The sequence below is a fragment of the Entelurus aequoreus genome, linkage group LG06 (assembly GCF_033978785.1).
Source record: "Entelurus aequoreus isolate RoL-2023_Sb linkage group LG06, RoL_Eaeq_v1.1, whole genome shotgun sequence".
NCBI lineage: Eukaryota > Metazoa > Chordata > Actinopteri > Syngnathiformes > Syngnathidae > Entelurus > Entelurus aequoreus.
This window is the reverse complement of record NC_084736.1, coordinates 77,510,057-77,532,165: the sequence shown is the minus strand read 5'-3', so window position 1 is coordinate 77,532,165 and position 22,109 is coordinate 77,510,057. Positions and strand designations below refer to the sequence as shown.

At 39.4% G+C, this 22,109-nt stretch overlaps 1 protein-coding gene across 1 annotated transcript in view; it reads left to right on the top strand.

Moving 5' to 3' along the window:
- mxd1 (MAX dimerization protein 1) overlaps positions 1 to 20,732 on the top strand; it is a 31,871-nt gene extending 11,139 nt beyond the window's left edge. The window contains exons 3-7 of the mRNA XM_062051581.1: positions 2,579 to 2,620; positions 10,954 to 10,983; positions 13,640 to 13,754; positions 16,429 to 16,588; positions 19,300 to 20,732. Of these exons, the coding sequence (XP_061907565.1) occupies positions 2,579 to 2,620; positions 10,954 to 10,983; positions 13,640 to 13,754; positions 16,429 to 16,588; positions 19,300 to 19,496 (544 nt within the window). The 3' untranslated portion in view covers positions 19,497 to 20,732. The remainder of the gene's footprint in view (positions 1 to 2,578; positions 2,621 to 10,953; positions 10,984 to 13,639; positions 13,755 to 16,428; positions 16,589 to 19,299) is intronic.
- The last annotated feature ends 1,377 nt before the right edge of the window (positions 20,733 to 22,109 follow it).

The window sequence follows — 22,109 nt, the reverse complement described above, 5'->3', positions numbered from 1 at the left end:
CATCACCCCCTACCCCTCACCTCCCGATATAGGAGGTCTCAAGGTTGGCAAGTGTGATACTTGTGAGTGTTGATGACACAGCTTTGCAACAGTTGATATTCTAGTTTCAAGCATGTTTTACTCAATATAGGTCATCAAATCTCAGCTACAAGCTGTAATATCTTACTGAGATCATTTAGGACCAAAACCCTTAAAACAAGTAAAACACTCTAACATAAATTCTGCTTAGTGAGAAGAAATATCTTATCAGACAGAAAATAAGCAAATATCACCCTTATTTGCGATATTTAATCTTACTTAGATTTCAGTTTTTGCAGTGTAGGAGTAAAAGGGAACAAGAATATAAACATGAACAGTTGATAGATAAAAATTAAAAAAAAATCAGCGAGTATTATCGCCACATTTTCAACTACTTTCACTCAATGAAAGACGCACATGGCGCCACTGAGTCCCATCGCGTAATTTATTTTTTTAAATGTAGATTTTTTTTTAAACAAGGCACACAATGTAACATAAACCTATATTTGCGATCTAGCAAAGTTTACTTTTAAATGATCAGTATTGTGAATTGATGTATTTGATGTAAATAAAATAGTTTAAAAAAAAGATTGATTTTTTGCCATTTAAGGCTGCCGAGCACACCGGCCAGGTTTCTGTACGAATCTGTAGGGTTTCAAATTAAATACTGCATTCTCTTTTGTAACGTTTATGTCAGGTTCAAACACTGATGACATCTATTAAACAAGACAAGAAGCAAAGCATTAAACAGAGACAGAATTAAATTTGGCTCAATTTGAGGAAAGACGCATGGACACTGTACGCTTGTACAGTGTCTCAGCACGCTCTGGGGAAAGATTGTACGCCTCCTCCTTTATTTGCCTCTGGTTACAGAACAGTTCAAAAGAAAAGGTCGTAAACACTTCAATCAATCAATCAATCAATGTTTATTTATATAGCCCTAAATCACAAAAGTCTCAAAGGGCTGCACAAGCCACAACGACATCCTCGGCACAGAGCCCACACAAGGGACGTCGATGTGAATGACTATGAGAAACCTTGGAGGGGACCGCATATGTGGGTAATCCCCCCTCTAAGTACAGTCCCTAGTGGATCCACATAACAGTCACAGAAAAGGTTGTAAAACAGTTCAAAGAAAGGTTCATAAAAGACTTTAAAAAAGAGGTTCGTAAAAGAGTTTAAAAAGCGCTGCCTGGAGGGGAGTCTGGTCCTGCTTCCTCTTCGCTTTTGTAGTCCTCGGGTCAGACACTATCTTTCTGTTGATTACAATACATGAAAGAAACAGAAACACCTTCTGGTTGCTTCCCCCCCTACACAGTGGAGTTTTACAAGCCTTCTTCTTGGTAGGTTCAAAAACATGTTTTTGCTTCTCGCTGGGAACTCATTGAAACACAAAGTTTTTGTGATAACTTAGATAAAATTGTTCTAACAGTTTGTTTTGTATGTAATATTTTATAGGACATTGTTATTCAAGTAAAGATTACAAAAACGAAAGCCATGGTAACTGTAATGGCGGCCACAATCATAACTACTGTAAAACAAGTTGACGGAAGTGACGTAGTCTTGGCGTATGCGTTGACCGATCGTGTCTTACAGAGCCGATTGTGTAGTGACACTCGGCACGTAGGAAGGAGGCGATGTGGGCGGACGAGAGAGGGGAAGGAAATCTGTCTGACATACAGGTGTAGAACTATACATGCTGGCTAAGGTTAAACTTCTACAGAGTCTTAACTTTGTGATGCTAGATCCTGGACGTATACATGTGTATATTGAAAATAAAATGCTTTTCTCTTCTATATCATGTAAATAAGTCTGCTGCACGGCTGCTTCGATTTGTAAAGAATTAGAGGCGCAAGGCTACGAGCTACATTGCGAACATAATTACAGATTATATAACCTACTTGTCCATTGCCAAACACAGTAGGCACTGTTTCAATTAAAAGTAGTGTTTCGGAAAATCATTGTTTATTTTGCCGTAGGACGGCGATGCTATTGTTTTACAGTAGAAGGCTAAGCTAGCTACACAACAACTTGAGCTAACATCGCTAACATATCATTCACACATTTCTAACCTATTGTTATTACTTATCGTTTCAGTGTCTCCTCCATTACCATAGATAGTACCGATAGTCACCGAGCCCGCCATTAAAAGTAGTTTTTTTTTCCAGAAAATCCATCTTTTTGTAAAAGTTTGTGGGTGAAGCAGAACTCTTCTTGGCACACACTCGAAGCAACTTGTCTGCGGTTGAAGGCGCATTGCCGTGAAACAATAAAGTTAGCCAGGCACTTCCTACTTAACTGAAGGTTTGCGTAGTGTCCTGTGTTGGGTAATACAACCAATAACAGCATTTTTGTTTTTCGAGAAGAATCTCGGGCATTTCGTCGTCTAAACTACAGATGCGTGCGCATAAACTAAAAATGGCAGATGCTCGCAAGTCATTCCGAGTAGATTTATACCATATACGGATAATCCGCTGACTATGTTCCCAATTGGTGATGCCAAGATTGTTTTGTATAAATATCTCTGCAATACCTTCACACTTTGATTTCTAATTTTCAGGACTTATGCAGATCCCAAATGCACAACAGCAGGTGCTCATAGGTAAGAAAAGTTGGTTTTGCATGATAATGATCATTTAATTCATTGCTACTCCAAGGTACAAACATTGTGCGGAGAGGTGTGGCTGGGTGCGTGCGTGTTGTGGTTTGTTGGTCGAGGGCCATGTTTATAGTCTGTGGCGTTTGAAGACATCACGTAGACTAGAGTGACAGCAGCAAACAAGTGTCTGGCTGCTGGCCAGTGGCCACTTGTTAAGGCAAAATGGGTCAGTCAAGGTGACTGCAGGAGACATTTTAGCGGCGGGCGGGCGGTCAGCTCAACATGACTGCTCGAGCATGATGTACATAGCATGTCGTCCAGGTTCCATAAATCAGTCCAGTCAGGACAGATTTGTGTTGCATCCACACCTCACACCTCACTCTGTGATGAGATCACTCTTGTTATCTTTCTAACACGCATCACTTGGCAATATATTGGGTCTACTTGAATACAACTACAGCTCTGCAGCTTACAAAAACAGGTGTTATGTCTCATGTATTTAATAATAATTTAGAGGTGCATCAGGGTGAAAAAATTCTTGGCTGACATGGAAAATGAGTAAACCTTAGCCGAAAAACTAAATAAATAATTATGCTAATTATTATTACCAATAGTATTCATGGCTATAGCTGTGTACTAACCTCATAGATTAGAGCAGGGGTCACCAACCTTTTTGAAACCAAGAGCTACTTCTTGGGTACTGATTAATGTGAAGGGCTACCAGTTTGATACACACTTAAATAAATTGCCAGAAATAGCCAATTTGCTCAATTTACCTTTAACTCTATGTTATTATTAATAATTAATGATATTTACACTTAATTGAACGGTTTATAAGAGGAGAAAACACGAAAAAAATGACAATTAAATTTTGAAACATAGTTTATCTTCAATTTTGACTCTTTAAAATTCAACCGAAAAAAAGAAGAGAAAAACAAGCAAATTCGAATCTTTTTGAAAAAATTTAAAAAATAATTTATGGAACATCATTAGTAATTTTTCCTGATTAAGATTAATTTTAGAATTTTAATGACATGTTTTCAATAGGTTAAAATCCAATCTGCACTTTGTTAGAATATACAACAAATTGGACCAAGCTATATTTATAACAAAGACAAATCATTATTTCTTCTAGATTTTCCAGAACAAAAATTTTAAAAGAAATTCAAAAGACTTTGAAATAAGATTCAAATTTGATTCTAAAGATTTTCTAGATTTTCCAGAATAATTTTTTTGAATTTTAATCATAATAAATTTGAAGAAATATTTCACAAATATTCTTCGTCAAAAAAACTGAAGCTAAAATGAAGAATTAAATTAAAATTAATTTATTATTCTTTAAAATTAAAAAAAATAAAAATTTACTTGAACATTGATTTAAATTGTCAGTAAAGATGAGGAAGGAATTTAAAAGGTAAAAATGTATATGTGTTTAAAAATCCTAAAATAATTTTTAAGGTTGTATTTTTTCTCTAAAATTGTTTTTCTGAAAGTAAAAAAATAAATGAATTTATTTAAACAAGTGAAGACCAAGTCTTTAAAATATTTTCTTGGATTTTCAAATTATATTTGAGTTTTGTCTCTCTTAGAATTAAAAATGTCGGGCAAAGCGAGACCAGCTTGCTAGTAAATAAATACAATTTTAAAAATAGAGGCAGCTCACTGGTAAGTGCTGCTATTTGAGCTATTTTTAGAACAGGCCAGCGGGCTACTCATCTGGTCCTTAGGGCTACCTGGTGCCCGCGGGCACCGCGTTGGTGACCCCTGGATTAGAGGCATTGCAATTGTACAATGGTAAAACTATAAAACAATCATGTGATTGGTATTGCAAAATTCAAAAATAATAATGGACATGACAAATACTGAGTCAATGCTCTCAGAGATACCTTCCTTTTGTGTGCGACATACTTCACCTAATCAAGATGTTTGGAATTCTGATGATTAAACTCGACGTGGAGAACGTTTTCGCTGAAGATCCTAGAATTAGTTTCAGTGGAGATAATAATGTAATGTAGACAAAGTATTTGATGATGAAATTGTGTTCTCTTCTAGTTTAATCTTTAGCAAGGAACACTTGGATTTGTTTTCAAACATTACACTGAATACTTGCGGTTTTAGGGCTAATGGGAGGTAATGTAATCTGGTACTACTTCAGTATTGGATGGATGCTGAAAAACAAGTTTAATTGCATTATTGAACTGCAATTTGTATTTATGTGAAAGCAACTTCACATTAGGTTTACTGTTGCTTTCCTTTCATGTATGTGATGATCACATACCTCTCCTGGCCCATTTGCTTGTCCCATCACTCCTACACTGCTCTATTACTACAATTATTTGCATTTTTACTTACATTTGTTTGGATAATGCATTGTTTCATTTGCTGCAAGATGGTGTTAGGGTCTACCTGCATTCTTCGATTGACCAGTCAGTGGCCAGGGACCTCCTTAAAAGATTTGACGAAATTGATTTGGCAAAGGTCACAGACAAAGGCAACATTGGTCTCAAACAGCAATCCGTTAGCTATGACCGAGCGAAATGGGTCTCAATCAATAATTCTTCTTTCTTCCTATAGTCAATGCAAAACAGAGTCCATCCGGGCCAGACAACTTCATGGTCTCACGAAGGTGGGGGCGAGTCCAAGGGATATCGGTCCAGGTGGCTCTGGCACAAAAAGGCCATTAGGAGGTGCCTTTTTGAAGCCATTTGTTGACACAAATTGATTGATTGATTGATGGATTGATTGAAACTTTTATTAGTAGATTGCACAGTACATATTCCGTACAATTGACCACTAAATGGTAACACCCGAATACGTTTTTCAACTTGTTTAAGTCGGGGTCCACGTTAATCAATTCATGGTAAGAAGAGGTTGTGTACGTCAGTGTTTTTCAACCTTTTTTGAGCCAAGGCACATTTTTTGCGTTGAATAAATCCGGAGGCACACCACCAGCAGAAATCATTAACAAACTAAACTCAGTTGACAGTAAAAAGTCGTTGTCGCAATTGTTGGGTATGACTTTAAACCAGGGGTCACCAACGCGGTGCCCGCGGGCACCAGGTAGCCCGTAAGGACCAGATGAGTAGCCCGCTGGCCTGTTCTTAAAAATAGCTCAAATAGCAGCACTTACCAGTGAGCTGCCTCTATTTTTTAAATTTTATTTATTTACTAGCAAGCTGGTCTCGCTTTGCTCGACATTTTTAATTCTAAGAGAGACAAAACTCAAATATAATTTGAAAATCCAAGAAAATATTTTAAAGACTTGGTCTTCACTTGTTTAAATAAATTCATTATTTTTTTTACTTTGCTTCTTATAACTTTCAGAAAGACAATTTTAGAGAAAAAATACAACCTTAAAAATTATTTTAGGATTTTTAAACACATATACCTTTTTACCTTTTAAATTCCTTCCTCTTCTTTCCTGACAATTTAAATCAATGTTCAAATAATTTATTTTTTTTTATTGTAAAGAATAATAAAAAAAATTTAATTTAATTCTTCATTTTAGCTTCTGTTTTTTCGACGAAGAATATTTGTGAAATATTTCTTCAAACTTATTATGATTAAAATTCAAAGAAATTATTCTGTCAAATCTAGAAAATCTGTAGAATCAAATTTAAATCTTATTTCAAAGTCTTTTGAATTTCTTTTAAAACTTTTGTTCTGGAAAATCTAGAAGAAATAATGATTTGTCTTTGTTAGAAATATAGCTTGGTCCAATTTGTTATATATTCTAACAAAGTGTAGATTGGATTTTAACCTATTTAAAACATGTCATCAAAATTCTAAAATTAATCTTAATCAGGAAAAATTACTAATGATGTTCCATAAAAAGATTCGAATTAGCTATTTTTTCTCCTTTTTTTCGGTTGAATGTTCAATTTTAAAGAGTCGAAATTGAAAATAAACTGTTTCAAAATTTAATTGTCATTTTTTTCATGTTTTCTCCTCTTTTAAACCGTTCAATTAAGTGTAAATATCATTAATTATTAATAATAACATAGAGTTAAAGGTGAATTGAGCAAATTGGCTATTTCTGGCAATTTATTTAAGTGTGTATCAAACTGGTAGCCCTTCGCATTAATCAGTACCCAAGAAGTAGCTCTTGGTTTCAAAAAGGTTGGTGACCCCTGCTTTAAACCATAACCAAGCATGCATCACTATAGCTCTTGTCTCAAAGTAGGTGTACTGTCACCACCTGTCACATCACGCCCTGACTTATTTTGAGTTTTTTGCTGTTTTCCTGTTTGTAGTGTTTTAGTTCTCGTCTTGCGCTCCTATTTTGGTGGCTTTTTGTCTTTTTTTTGGTATTTTCCTGTAGCAGTTTCATGTCTTCCTTTGAGCGATATTTCCCGCACTTGCTTTGTTTTAGCAGTCAAGAATATTTCAGTTGTTTTATCCTTCTTTGTGGGGACATTGTTGATTGTCATGTCTTGTTCGGATGTACATTGTGGACGCCGTCTTTGCTCCACAGTAAGTCTTTGCTGTCGTCCGGCATTCTGTTTTTGTTTACTTTGTAGCCAGCTCAGATTTAGTTTCATTCTGCGCGGCCTTCCCTAAGCTTCAATGCCTTTTCTTAGGGGCACTCACCTTTTGTTTATTTTTTTTGGTTTAAGCATTAGACACCTTTTTATCTGCACGATGCCTCCCGCTGTTTCCGACATCTACAAAGCGATTAGCTACAGGCTGCCACCTACTGATATGGAAGAGTATTACACGGTTACTCTGCACTGACACTCAACAACAACACATCATTTGCAGACTACAATTACTGGTTTGCAAAAAATAATGTAACCCAAATAGGAGAAATTAGATAATCTCCCACGGCACACCAGACTCTACCTCACGGCACACTAGTGTACGTCATTAAAATTAGACATCAATTTCTCTAACAAAAATAGATAGAATTTGGGCAGAGTGAAGGCTGAAGATGCAGCTACATATTTGTGCAGATAGTCTGGCGCCGATGGCCGAGAGTCTAATCAAGTTCGACACAAATGTATGAATGTAAGTGTAAATATGCTACAATCTTAACACCAGAAATATGCATATTTTACTGCAAGCTAAAACTTGGAGTGCAGCATTGAATAAAGCAAGTGAAGAACTATCAATTGATCAAGAATGTGTCCTAGTGAGTAGAAGCTCCTCCAGTGTTGTTGCTCCATGGAGTAGATGTGTGAGAAATGGGGGAGGGGAGTGTGTATGTGCATGTGCTGGGTGTTGTGCCTTTCCCCTCCCCCTTCTTCTCTTACTCTTTTCTGCTCTCTCTCTTCCCATCTTTGCTTCTCTCTTCCCTCTCTTTCATCGCCTCCTCCACCTCTATGTCCTCCTTGCTCGACTCCCACTCTTGGCAGCTCCTCCATTACATAGATAGAGATTTACCTCCCATATGGACATGCACATACATTTGTAGTGCTCAATCATTTTGGCGGTCCTCGGACTCATGTCCTTTTGTTTACATGTACAACTTTCTCCGACGCTGCCACAGAAAGATGTGTTTTACGCCACTCCTTCGTTTATCTCATTTTGTCCGCCAAATTTCTGTGCTCTGCGTGAATGCACAAAGGTGAACTTTGTTGATGTTATTGACCTGTTGGAGTGCTAATCAGGCATATTTGGTCACTGCCTGATTGCAAGCTAATTGATGCTAACATGCTATTTAGGCTAGCTGTATGTACATTATTATGCCTTGTTTGTATGTATATTTGAGCTCATTTAACCCTTGTGTAATGTTCATATTGTTGTTACTCAGCCAGCGTTTGTGGGTCTGATGGACCCGTTGCATTTTGTGGCTTTTAATGCCTCACAATCAAACACTTTTATGTTAAAATACTGAACAGATGTTTACCTTATCCCAATAAACATCTGTTCAGTATTTTAACATGGGCTTTATAAATAAAGTTGGTATGGTATGGTTTAAAAGTGTTTGATTGTGAGGCACTAAAAGCCACAAAATGCAACGGGTCCATCAGACCCACAAACTCTGGCGGAGTAACAACAATATGAACGTTGCATGGAACATTTCTCTGCCAGTTTCTGCATCCCACAGGGATTCTTCTTTTGTGTTCCTGCACCTGCGGTTCCCACACAAGGTTGCAACATTGTTTGTCAACATTTTCTGCTCTCATTTTCTCGCACATTTGACCCTCTGATGTTCTGAGTACCTACACTCTGTCCTCCTCCTGTCTAGGCCTGCTGTGTGTGTGTGGGTGGGTGGGTTTCGTTTGCGTGTGGTACACAGAACATCAATTTCCACACTTCTATCAGGGTAAATCCCACCTAAACTTACCCTTGTCCACACACACACACAATGGTCGTTTAAGACACCCTCCCCCACTCCGTCCGCCGGCGCAACGCGACCTAATACGCATGTGCGGAAAATGTGCACGTCTTCGTCACCTCCAGTTTTGCTTTTGTGTGCAAGTTCTTAAATGTAACTTATCTGAACAATATCCAGTGTTGTGGTATTTCAATTAACTGGAATCCAATGTGCTGTGGGGCTCTATTGTAGTCAATCACACCTGAGCCATCATAAATTAATAAAATATTTAATGTAAAAGTATACAATGTGACAAAGAACATTTTACAACAATCAAACTAGGGATCTAGATATCTGGTCATTCGTTTTTGGTGACTTTATTTACTCTGGACCTAGACGTTGAGTCCGCGACATACATGGCGGACACTAACTGATACAGTCTGCTTTGCCAGTCCAAATGCATTCGATGCTTTCCGTAGTCTTCACTCGACGGCCAGCTAATACAAAGCACACGCTACCTTTTTTATCACATCCACGGGAGGAAGGGACAAAGTTTTTCCGTAAGTAGAATCACAGCTGACCCGGACATTGGAAAGTTCTCTTGCCGTCTGAGAAGTGTAGTATCCGAAATAGCTGCAATCGCTCGTTTCCTTCTCTTAAGGTATTCATGTGTGATTTCCACAAGCGTCTGCACATGTAGAAGAAGGAAATACACGGGCATGTCTGGATGACTCGCTTTCATATTTCCAGTGGTTACCTCCGGTTGTTATGAAGCTGGCTGTGGCGCGTTCTTTCTGACTTCACTTCCTCTCCGAACTCAGTTTGTAAACGATCAATGAGTCCATACAGAGCTTAGAGCCGGGATTTCAAGAAATACACGGCGCACTTACCCGTGTAAAAAATTGTCCGAGTAGGGGAACCTTAAACGATAGTTTAGTGTGGCTGAAACGAGGGTTAGTCTAAATAATTATTTGTTTAAGCGGTTATCCGGCTTAGTGTAGACATAGCCCTAGTATAGTCAGTTTTCCACACGGACTGAGCTGAAATTTTATTCCTGTGCCCACTTTTCAGTTGTTCATTGGTAAATTATTTATTGAACTGACATTTGGAATACACAAATAAGCAAACGAGCATTTGGTGTTATTATCCGTTCACCCAGGAACTAGAGCAGACGTGAAAGTGAAACCCATCCTGAATATGTGGTACCTCCCGGCCAGCGCTGTTATGTCACAAGCATCTGTCTGCCCTCCATAGGAATTCATACCCTGCTAGAGGGGTCTAGTGTGATTGAACACATCTAAAGATAATACCCCCACTCATACATGCAGCTTAAGTTACAAATGCACCTTCTGTAGAGCTCAGGTGGTGTTTTTATACACACTGTAAAAACTATGTATACTCCTCAGAGAGTGCAACTGGGGTGAGTCAAGTTTTTAAAAGTGACAGCAAAATGGCAGACTTGCGAGTGTCAGTTCAAGTTGGAACCCCCTGAGACGAGTGAACAGAAGTTAATTTTGGACATGGAGTTGAGGGATCATGTCGGGGTCTGGTTGAGATAGTGGTGTGCTTAGGAATGCAGACGGATCTTCTTTCCTGAAACATCACCACCCTCCACTGAATCTTTTTTACACCGACCAAGGAATTTTGCTCCAAACAAATATACTGACCCAATTTACCTGCTTCATTTATATCAGTTTATGTTCATTTTGAAGTCCCAACCCTTCCCTTTCTTAAATGCACGTGGAATGGATAACCTGGCAACATCAAGGGGCATAGTCCTGTCCAATGTTTTTGGTTACTCTTACAATGTTTATCTACAACCCAACTCTTCAGGTGTGCAAGTGTGGTCCTTAAAAAGAACATGTTTCCACTGCATAAAGAATACTACTGTAAAACTAGGTTTTTGTTAATTTTCCTGAAATCTCTGTACAACCCACTCTGTCTGACCATACCCACTCACTCTCTTTAACTCCCATTCCCCTGCAGTACATAGACTGCACCAAGGGGGTTATGTAGTTTATTTTCTCTTAGCAGATCTGTTATGTTCAGTTGCTAATGTTTTGCTTTATCTCTACAGGTCTACACACAATGAAATGGAAAAGAACAGGTATGTTAATAGCAATATAGGATAGGAAAGGATAGGGTAGAGTCATGGCGGTTCCAAATTTCTTCAATTTACGGATGGTATAGACCACTGTGCTCATTTGAATTTTCAAGGCAGCAGATATTTTTCTGTACCCATTCCCAGATTTGTGCCTCGAGCCAATCCTGACAGCCAATACAGACAATTTCTCCATGCTCGGCTTGTGCTCTGCCATGCACGGTCAAGTGTGTGCCTTTCCAAATATTGTCCAATCAACCGAATTTACCACAGGTGGACTCCAATTAAATGTAGGAATATCTCAAGAATGAGCAGTTGAAACACGATGCCCCTGAATTCACTTTTGAGCTTTATGGCCAAAGCTACATGTGATTTCTTAGTTGTTTTTTTAAATAGATTTGCACAAAATTATATATAAAAAAAACAACTTTTTCACATTTTCATTGTGTGTTATTTATTGTGTTTAGAATTCTGCGGACAAAAATGTATTTATTCCATTTTGGAATAAAGCTTTAATAACAAAATGTGGAAAAAGTGAAGCGCCTCCTGAATACTTTCCGGATGCAATGTATTTATGACAACCACTGCAAGGGGTCAGAGGATAAAAACAAAGACAGCAGCAAGATTATTTATTTACTGCCATCATACCATGCTGACCTAGTTGGTGTTTTAGCCAGTCTGGTGCTAATTAAAGAGAAAACAATTTGGGTTGCGGCGTTGCTCCGTCATAAATCCATAACACTCACCTATTGACACACTGCCCCCAGAATAACCGCGCCCTGATACAGTCACTCTCCCCCCCCCCTCCCCCCACCCCACCCCACCCCCCCACCCCCCCAGTGTTTTCACATGGACACAGAGTAAAGAAACATTAGCTGTGTCATACAATGTCAATAAAGCAGACTGGACCAATTAATGTTACATGTAAAGGTAGATTTTTGATACAGCGTTTATATTGCACCATATTAAACCCCACAGGGTGGTTGGTGAGTGTATTTGATTAACCACAGCCAAACAGGCATATGTTATGTTCTGTGGTACTAGACCGTTCTGGTACTGGCAGTAACACATACATGCCGCCACCATTAAACCAGAAACTCATTTATCCTTCAGCTGCAGGAAAAAAAAACAACGAAACAATAAATAAACCTTTTCCCGATTAAACTCTACACTGCAAAAAGTCAGTGTTCAAAAACAAGAAGAAAAAAATACAAAAATTAGGGGTATTTTATTTGAACTAAGCAAAATTATATGCCAATAGAACAAGAAAATTCAGGCTTGTCAAGACTTTCCAAAACAAGTAAAATTAGCTAACCTCAATGAACCCAAAAATACCTTCAAATAAGTGCACTTTTCTTGGTAGAAAAAAAAATTAGACCTTTTTGCTTAATATGTTGTAAAATATTCTTAAATGAAGTAAATGCTAGTGCCATTATCTTGACATAATGATATGCGCTCGGCATTACATTTCTTGAAACCAGCAAACTTATACTAAAAACTAATTTATTGTTCTTAATGGAAAGGCAACAAGGCATCTTGTTACTCTCGGGGTCTCCTAGCCGCTCAGGCAAATCATATTGTCTAAAGATGCATTTTTCCATTGATAACATGACATCATCGCGCCAAGTGTGTGCTCTTTCAGTCAATTAGTGCGCATATATACAGCCCGGCCCCCGGCCAAATTTTTTTTAATTGTAATTTTGAAGAATTTATCTGCATGTGCATGAACTATTTCTGTTCAAAATTGTTTGAAATGTTAAATGTTTAAATATTAACTGTCAGTTTACTGTGCCAACTGTACTACTATATGAGTACATATTTTCTATTGTTTCATTGAAAATAAAGCAGCAAAGTCCCATTTGGCTGTCATCTGTTTTAATTATGAGACACAATTGTGTCAAAGTCATGATTTTTTATTTCATGCTTGAAGTAAGAAATGATTACTTTAAAAAAGTAGTTTTATACTTGTGAGTGTTAATGACACAGCTTTGCAACAGTTGATATTCTAGTTTCAAGCATGTTTTACTCAATATAGGTCATCAAATCTCAGCAACAAGCTGAATTATCTTACTGAGATCATTTAGGACCAAAACACTTAAAACAAGTAAAACACTCTAACATCAAATCTGCTTAGTGAGAAGAATTATCTTATCAGACAGAAAATAAGCAAATATCACCCTTATTTGAGATATTTCATCTTACTTAGATTTCAGTTTTTGCAGTGTAGCAGCCTGACGTACACTCTATCAGGCGCACACATGCACACTTTCGTGAGGCTTGAGACGGGGGTGTGTGTTGCATAACAGCAGGGGTCAGTCTATCTCAAACACCCACCAGACCTTAGCAACTGCCAGAACTGTGAGCAGTGAGCAACACGGGCAGAAATGAGGTGCAAACATGTGTTTCATTTCAATCATCAGATATTCCCTAAAACACAGGTTGGACCTACCAAAAAATACAACATTTGAATGAGTTGATTTTTGTCTCACTCACTGTATATCCTTATTCTGAATGATATGGGCACATTTTCCACACCATTTATACTGCTAACTGAAGGTAAATCGGTTTCAAAATCTCCAAATGGTTTATCTAAAAAGCCATGACATGGTCACAAAGAGCAGATCATGTATAATTTGTTGTTTTTCCCCGTGTATACTTTCAGAAGGGCACATCTACGACTTTGTTTAGAGCGACTGAAATCCTTGGTTCCTTTGGGCCCGGATGCCAACAGACACACCACGCTGAGCCTGCTGATGAAGGCCAAAGTTCACATCAAGGTGCGTGCATGGTCTTTTTTTACTCACACTGCTCACAATAATTTGTTGAAAGAGACTACAGACATTTAAATACAAGTTAGTATGGAAGAGGGGTGTAACGGTACACAAAAATTTCGGTTCGGTACGTACCTCGGTTTAGAGGTCATGGTTCGGTTCATTTTCGGTACAGTAAGAAAACAACAAAATATACATTTTTGGGTTATTTATTTACCAAATTTGCAAAATCTTCCACCAAAAATATTTTTCTTAGTGGAATATTTGATGTGAAGTAATGGGAACCTTGGATAGGTCAATAATTCATAATAACATTGATTTTGATTCAATATTATGTTTTGAGCAATGACAGTTTGAAAGAAAAAAAAACAGCTTTGTTTTATTAGTCAACATTGCAACTTTTTCTAAATTACATTTAACCTTTAAGCTTTTTTATTTCACTTTTGTTATGTTTTTGTTTATTTTAATAGTATTTTTAGAATGTGCCGTGGGCCTTTAAAACATTAGCTGTGGGCCGCAAATGGCACACTTTTGACACCCCTGCTATAGATAATAAAAAATTAAATCTGATAAATCTATGGCTAAAAAGCAGAGCCTGGCGACGCATGCGCGTTTATCATAACTCTCTCGCTCTCTCTGTCTCTGCCCCTCCCTCACCAATGCTGCTGCGCGCACAATTTGTTTTGTTTTCAACCCCTTCTTAACCCTGAACGTACATTGAAAATACACGCAACCCTAACTCAAAATGCCGGACATTTGAGGCATTTAAGAAACTCCGCCCTGACAGCTCCGCAAAAGAGGACATGTCCGGTGAAAAGAGGACGTATGGTCAGTCTATCGTAGCCCGTTAGCTGCTAGCATGCCGTGTGTTGTGCCTCGGTGTGCATTGTTTACACAACGTGCGTTACGCTACTTAATATGTCCGTGTGGAAACTCGTTCGGTACACCTCCGAACCGAACCGGAACCCCCGTACCGAAACGGTTCAATACAAATACACGTACCGTTACACCCCTAGTATGGAATGAAAATTCCTCATCTGCCTTACATCTTTACTATGGAGAGGACAGCGGAATGGCAATAGAATAGAACGCTTTATTGTCTTCAAACATGAGCTGCTTAAGCTACGTGAATTTGTTACTGAATAGAATTGTAGGGGTGTAATTAGGGATGTCCGATAATATTGGACTGTCGATATTATCGGCCGATAAGTCTTTTAAAATGTAATATCGGAGATGATTGGTATCGGTTTCAAAAAGTAAAATGTATGACTTTTTAAAACGCTGTGGTACACGGACGTAGGGAGAAATACAGAGCGCCAATAAACCTTAAAGGCACTGCCTTTGCGTGCCGGCCCAGTCACATAATATATACAGCTTTTCACACACGCAAGTGAATGCAAGGCATACTTGGTCGACAGCCATACAGGTCACACTGAGGGTAGCCGTATAAACAACTTTAACACTGTTACAAATATGCGCCACACTGTGAACCCACACGAAAAAAGAACAACAAACAAATTTCGGGAGAACATCCGCACCGCAACACAACATAAACACAACAGAACAAATACCCAGAACCCCTTGCAGCACTAACTCTTCCTGGACGCTACAATATACACCCCCCGATACCCCCTAAAAACCCTGCCCCCCCCCTCCAACTCCGCCCACCTCATCCTCCTCATGCTCTCTCAGGGAGAGCATGTCCCAAATTCCAAGCTGCTGTTTTGAGGCATGTTAAAAAAAAAAAAATGCACTCTGTGACTTCAATAATAAATATGGCAGTGCCATGTTGGCATTTTTTTCCCATAACTTGAGTTGATTTTTTTTGGAAAACCTTGTTACATTGTTTAATGCATCCAGCGGGGCATCACAACACAATTAGGCATAATAATGTGTTAACTCCACGACTGTATATATCGGTATCGGTTGATATCGGAATCGGTAATTAAGAGTTGGACAATATCGGAATATAGGATATCGGCAAGAAAGCCATTATCGGACATCTCTAGGTGTAGCAATTGATTGGTACATCAGTAGATCGATTTATATTCCTAAATTTCAATTATATCGATTTGTGCTCGGCAAGTTGGCCTTCCTGGAGATAGGTATCGATCCAACATTGATTTAATAGGCAAATATATCAGATGTTATCGTTACTAAAATTGTAAAAAACATTGATTTAAGAACGGAAGCCTTTATATGAAGTTTAATGCTTTTATTAATAAGGACTTGAAACATTAAGTGTAGCGTCATCAAAACTAAAATGGCGTATTTTGTTGAGCAAAGCGTCTCCGACGTCTCCTTTGATCCAGCCGCACTGCCGTGTTGACAAGACCAGAAATACACTTCACTCCAAAAGCTGATGTCTCTCTCACAGAACACATGCCTCTCCTGTCCTCACCTTCCTAGTGCTCATATAATCACCGGTCAGGTCAAATTCACGGCCTCACAGACATCAATTTGAAAACTATTGACAATGCGCATTTCCAGCAGGAGGCTTAAGAGCCGTGGGTTACTAACCCCTAGCCCAGCCACACACTACACTGTCGTACTGTGCCAAAGTGTCCTTATTTTCTCTATAATTTTACATCACAGAAACCAAATAATCCAATTTTACCTGACAGTTACCGTATTGCTCACTGCATTCAAATCCATTCCCTGGTTTTCGTTTGCCATGCAGAGGTTGGAGGAGAGCGACAGAAGAGCTCAGCACACCTTGGAACAGCTACAGAGAGAGCGGAGACATCTGAGGAGGCGTCTAGAGCAGCTGGGAGTGGAGAGAACCCGCATGGACAGCACAGGTTCCACCGTGTCCTCGGACAAATCCGACTCTGATCAAGGTCAGTCGTGCAAACCTTCTTGTTTTGCTGTTGTTTTTAAAAGGTGCAAAATCTACACCAAACATTTTGTAATTATTCAAAAATTACAAAGCGTATTATTGGGGAGGCGCCAGCGCCATTAATCACCTTCTGAAGAGATGCTCCTTTTTAAATTATTCAAATGAACAAAGGAAAAAAGATGTGGGGGATGGGGACCGCAATTAATTTGTTTACGCAGGCTCTCAATCACTGTTGTGTGGCATAACTATTTGAAATAAAACGGGAGTTGCATGTAGAGCGTGCGTCTATGTAAGCATGACTACACATCGGGGCCGGTTCTACATAGGGGGAAGGCCCCCTCAAATCAAAATGTTTGAAGCTGAGGAAAGTACATTTTAATATACCCACACTGCAAAAAGTCAGTGTTCAAAAACAAGAAAAAAAAATACAAAAATGAGGGGTATTTTACTTGAACTCAGCAAAATTATCTGCCAATAGAACAAGAACATTTGGCTTGTCAAGACTTTCCAAAACAAGTAAAATTAGCTAACCTCAATGAACCCAAAAATACCTTAAAATAAGTATATTCTCACTAATAACAAGTGCACTTTTCTTGGTAGAAAAAAAAAAGAGACCTTTTTGCTCAATATGTTGAAAAATATTCTTAAATGAAGTAAATGCTAGTGCCATTATCTTGACATAATGATATGCGCTCGGCATTACATTTCTTGAAACCAGCAAACTTATACTAAAAACTAGTTTATTGTTCTTAATGGAAAGGCAACAAGGCAACCGCTTGTTACTCTCGGGGTCTCCTAGCCGCTCAGGCAAATCATATTGTCTAAAAATGCATTTTTCCATGGATAACATGACATCATCGCGCCAAGTGCGTGCTCTTTCAGTCAATTAGTGAGCATATATACAGCCCGGCCCCCGTCCAAAAATTTTTTTATTGCAATTTTGAGGAATTTGTCTGAATGTGCATGAACTATTTCTGTTCAAAATTGTTTTAAATGTTTAAATATTAACTGTCAGTTTACTGTACTGTGCCAACTGTACTACTATATGAGTACATATTCTCTATTGTTTCATTGAAAATAAAACAGCAAAGTCCATTTGGCTGTCATCTGTTTTAATTATGAGACACAATTGTGTCAAAGTCATGATTTTTTATTTCATGCTTGAAATAAGAAATTATTACTTTAAAAAAAAGTAGTTTTATACTTGTGAGTGTTGATGACACAGCTTTGCAACAGTTGATATTCTAGTTTCAAGCATGTTTACTCAATATAGGTAATCAAATCTTGGCAACAAGCTGTAATATCTTACTGAGATCATTTAGGACCAAAACCCTTAAAACAAGTAAAAGACACTTAACATAAAATCTGCTTAGTGAGAAGAATTATCTTATCAGACAGAAAATAAGCAAATATCACCCTTATTTGAGATATTTCATCTTACTTAGATTTCAGTTTTTGCAGTGCACAAAATATACATATAAATTGACAAAATAATCCACAATAGCGGAGAAATCCGCTGAAAAAGGGACATGCTACATCACTTGTATAATGTCGTCCCTCTTTTCTGTTCATCACCTGTGTCAGGCTCCGCGATTCCACCCACCCACACACACACACACACACACACACACACACACACACACACACACACACACACACACACACACACACACACACACACACACACACCACACACACCGATCCCCTCAGCCCTCAGTAAAACTGCATTGACGAATAAAAAGGAAACTAAAAGTTTGCTTTTATTTTCTCAATACATAATAATATATTTTACTTGTAAAAAGCACTTTACATTGAGTAAACAACCTCAAAGTGCTACAGTGTATTAAAAAAAATAAAAATTTAAAATAAATAAAAAGATCATAAAAAATAAATAAAAATAAAATAGCTAAAACTATCCATCCATCCATCCATTTTCTACCGCTTGTCCCTTTTTGGGGTTGCGGGGGGTCGCTGGAGCCTATCTCAATTGCATTCGGGCGGAAGGCGGGGTACACCCTGGACAAGTCGCCACCTCATCACAGGGCTAGCTAAAACTAGTATGCATATATCTAAAAAAAAAAAGGCTTTTTTAAAAAGAAGGGTTTTTAAGCCTTTTTTAAAAGCATCCACAGTCTGTGGTGCCCTCAGGTGGTCAGAGAGAGCATCCATCAGCTGCTGTGACAGAGTTAATGACGTGAGGAAACATCCTGTTCGTGCATCCTGCGTGTATAAGGTATGGTCTAAGCCTAATTGGACTTAGACCATCGCCTGAAACCCAGAAGTGCCTGTATGTATGTACCTCTAGGTCACGTGACTGCAACCCACTTTAGTATACCCCTATGGCTTATGCCTGGTCAATTATTTGCATACAGTAGTAGGAGTGATTTCTACAAATCATATTTTTAATGTTAAATTCTTAAATGGAGTACATTCTTAAATGTATGTACCATACTTTGTGGGCTATAGAGAGCACTGATATTGAAGCCACATTCACCAAATGTTTGAAGAAATAAATATTTTTTACATATGTTAGCCGCACTGTCGCAGATATATACCGGTACACAATATTTTGTAAATGTTTATTTACATACCTTGATTGTTTCCAAAGCGTGCTTGTCACACGGCAGTTGAAGTTTCAGTAGCGTAGTGTGCTCGGTGGTACTGCTGACTGTGCACATATGTGATCACTGACTCCCTCCATGTCGCCAACAGAGGACCTGGATGTGGACGTGGAGGGAACAGACTGCCTGCTGGGGGATTTGGAGTGGAGCACCAGCAGTGTGAGTGACTCAGGGGACGAGCGGGGCAGCCTCCGCAGCAGCTGTAGTGACGAGGGCTACGCCAGCGCCAGCCTGCTACGTCTGCAGGACACTCAGGAGAGCGCCAAGCAGGCGGCCTGCAGCCTATAAACTTTGCCTGCTCAGAATGTGCCGCTGTCACACACCCACATCACCACCTCACCTGCTAGGACTCAACACATCTGAGGCTTCTCATCCAGCAAAGCAACTGCAGATTTCTTCACACCATTTTTGAGAAGTCTTTGAGGCCTCCTGCCTACTATCAGCAGACAGTCTGCAGGTGTTCAGTCCAACATGACGGATGCCTCCTTCTTTCCACTGGAGAATGTTGCCACACAATATATATCCCACTGCCTCTTTTCTAGCTCTCAAGAGCCTTGGGAAGCACTTATGACATTTTACACACACACACTCCATCATAACATTTTACACACACACACACACTCCATCATGAGATTTTACACACACACACACACACACACACACTCCACCATGAGATTTTACACGCACTCACACACACTCCATCATGAGATTTTACACACACACACGCACACACACACACACACACACACACACACACCCACACACACACACTCCACCATGAGATTTTACACGCACTCACACACACTCCATCATGAGATTTTACACACACACACACACACACACACACACACACACACACACACACACACACACACACACACACACACACACACACACACACACACACACACACACTCCACCATGAGATTTTACACACACACACTCCACCATGAGATTTTACACACACACACACTCCACTATGACATTTTACACACACACACACTCCACCATGAGATTTTACACACACACACACACTCCACCATGAGATTTTACACACACTCACACACACTCCATCATGAGATTTTACACACACACACACACACACACACACACACACACACACACACACACACACACACACACACACACACACACACACACACACACACACACACACACACACACACACACAAACTCCATCATGAGATTTTACACACACACGCACACTCCACCATGAGATTTTACACACACACGCGCACACACACACACTTTACCATGACATTTTACACACGCACACACACACACTTCATTATGAGATTTTAAACACGGATACATTCCACCATGAGATTTTACACACACACTCCACTATGAGATTTTACACACACACACACACACACACTCCACTATGAGATTTTACACACACACACACACACACACACACACACACTCCACTATGAGATTTTACACACACACACACACACACACACACACACACACACACACACACACACACACACACACACACACACACACTCCACTATGAGATTTTACACACACACACACACACACTCCACCATGAGATTTTACACACACACACTCCACCATGAGATTTTACACACACACACACACTTGACCATGAGATCTTACACACACTCCACCATGACATTTTACACACAAACACACACACACTCCACCATGAGATTTTACACACACACACACACTTGACCATGAGATCTTACACACACTCCACCATGACATCTTACACAAACACACACACAAACACACACACACTCCACCATGAGATTTTACACACACACACACACACACACACATACACACACTCAACCATGAGATTTTACACACACACACACACACACACACACACACACACACACACACACACACACACTCAATCATGAGATTTTGGACACACACACACACTCAACCATGAGATTTTACACACAGACACACACACACACACACACACTCAACCATGAAATTTTACAAACAGACATACACACACACACACACGCACTCAACCATGAAATTTTACACACACACACACTCCACCATGGGATTTTACACACACACACTCCTGCATTGAGATTTTACACACACACACACTCCGCCATGAGAATTTACGCGCACACACACACACACACACACACACACACACACACACACACACACACACACACACACACACACACTCCACCATGAGATTCTACACACACACACACACTCCACCATGAGATTCTACACACACACACACACTCCACCATGAGATTCTACACACACACACACTCCACCATGAGATTCTACACACACACACACACACACACTCCACCATGAGATTCTACACACACACACACACACACACACACACACACACACACTCCATGTATCGTTGCTGTCCAGTCAGACTGGCTGTTTGGGTCAGTCTACGTTTCCAAACATATCTTGCAAGAAGCTAAAGGCCCTCTGTGATGTTGATGTTGATGTTGATGTTGACATGTCAGAGAGGGTGTTTATAGACGCTGCCCAGCGGGGAAGAGTTTTGCAAACTCTTGTTTCAAAAACAAAAATCGACTTGACAGGGAACTGCTACATGAGCCTCACGACCAAGGCGTCTTTCCCCTGTCATTTTTTGGTCCACACTTGGACTCTGGAGGATTTGGAGTGTGGGTGAAGGGTTGACGCCTTTTGCCGCTCTCTGATGCCTGTTGTATTTTTAATGTGTGTGTGTGTGTGTGTGTGTGTGTCTTTATGTGTGAGTGTGTGAATGATAGCGGTCACATGTAACAGCAGCCACGAGGCCTACTTGTGGTGCTGGTGCACTTTTGTCCACTAAGTCTTGACTAAAGTCTACCTATCTGACAGGAGTGGAGAGGCTGGAGCACA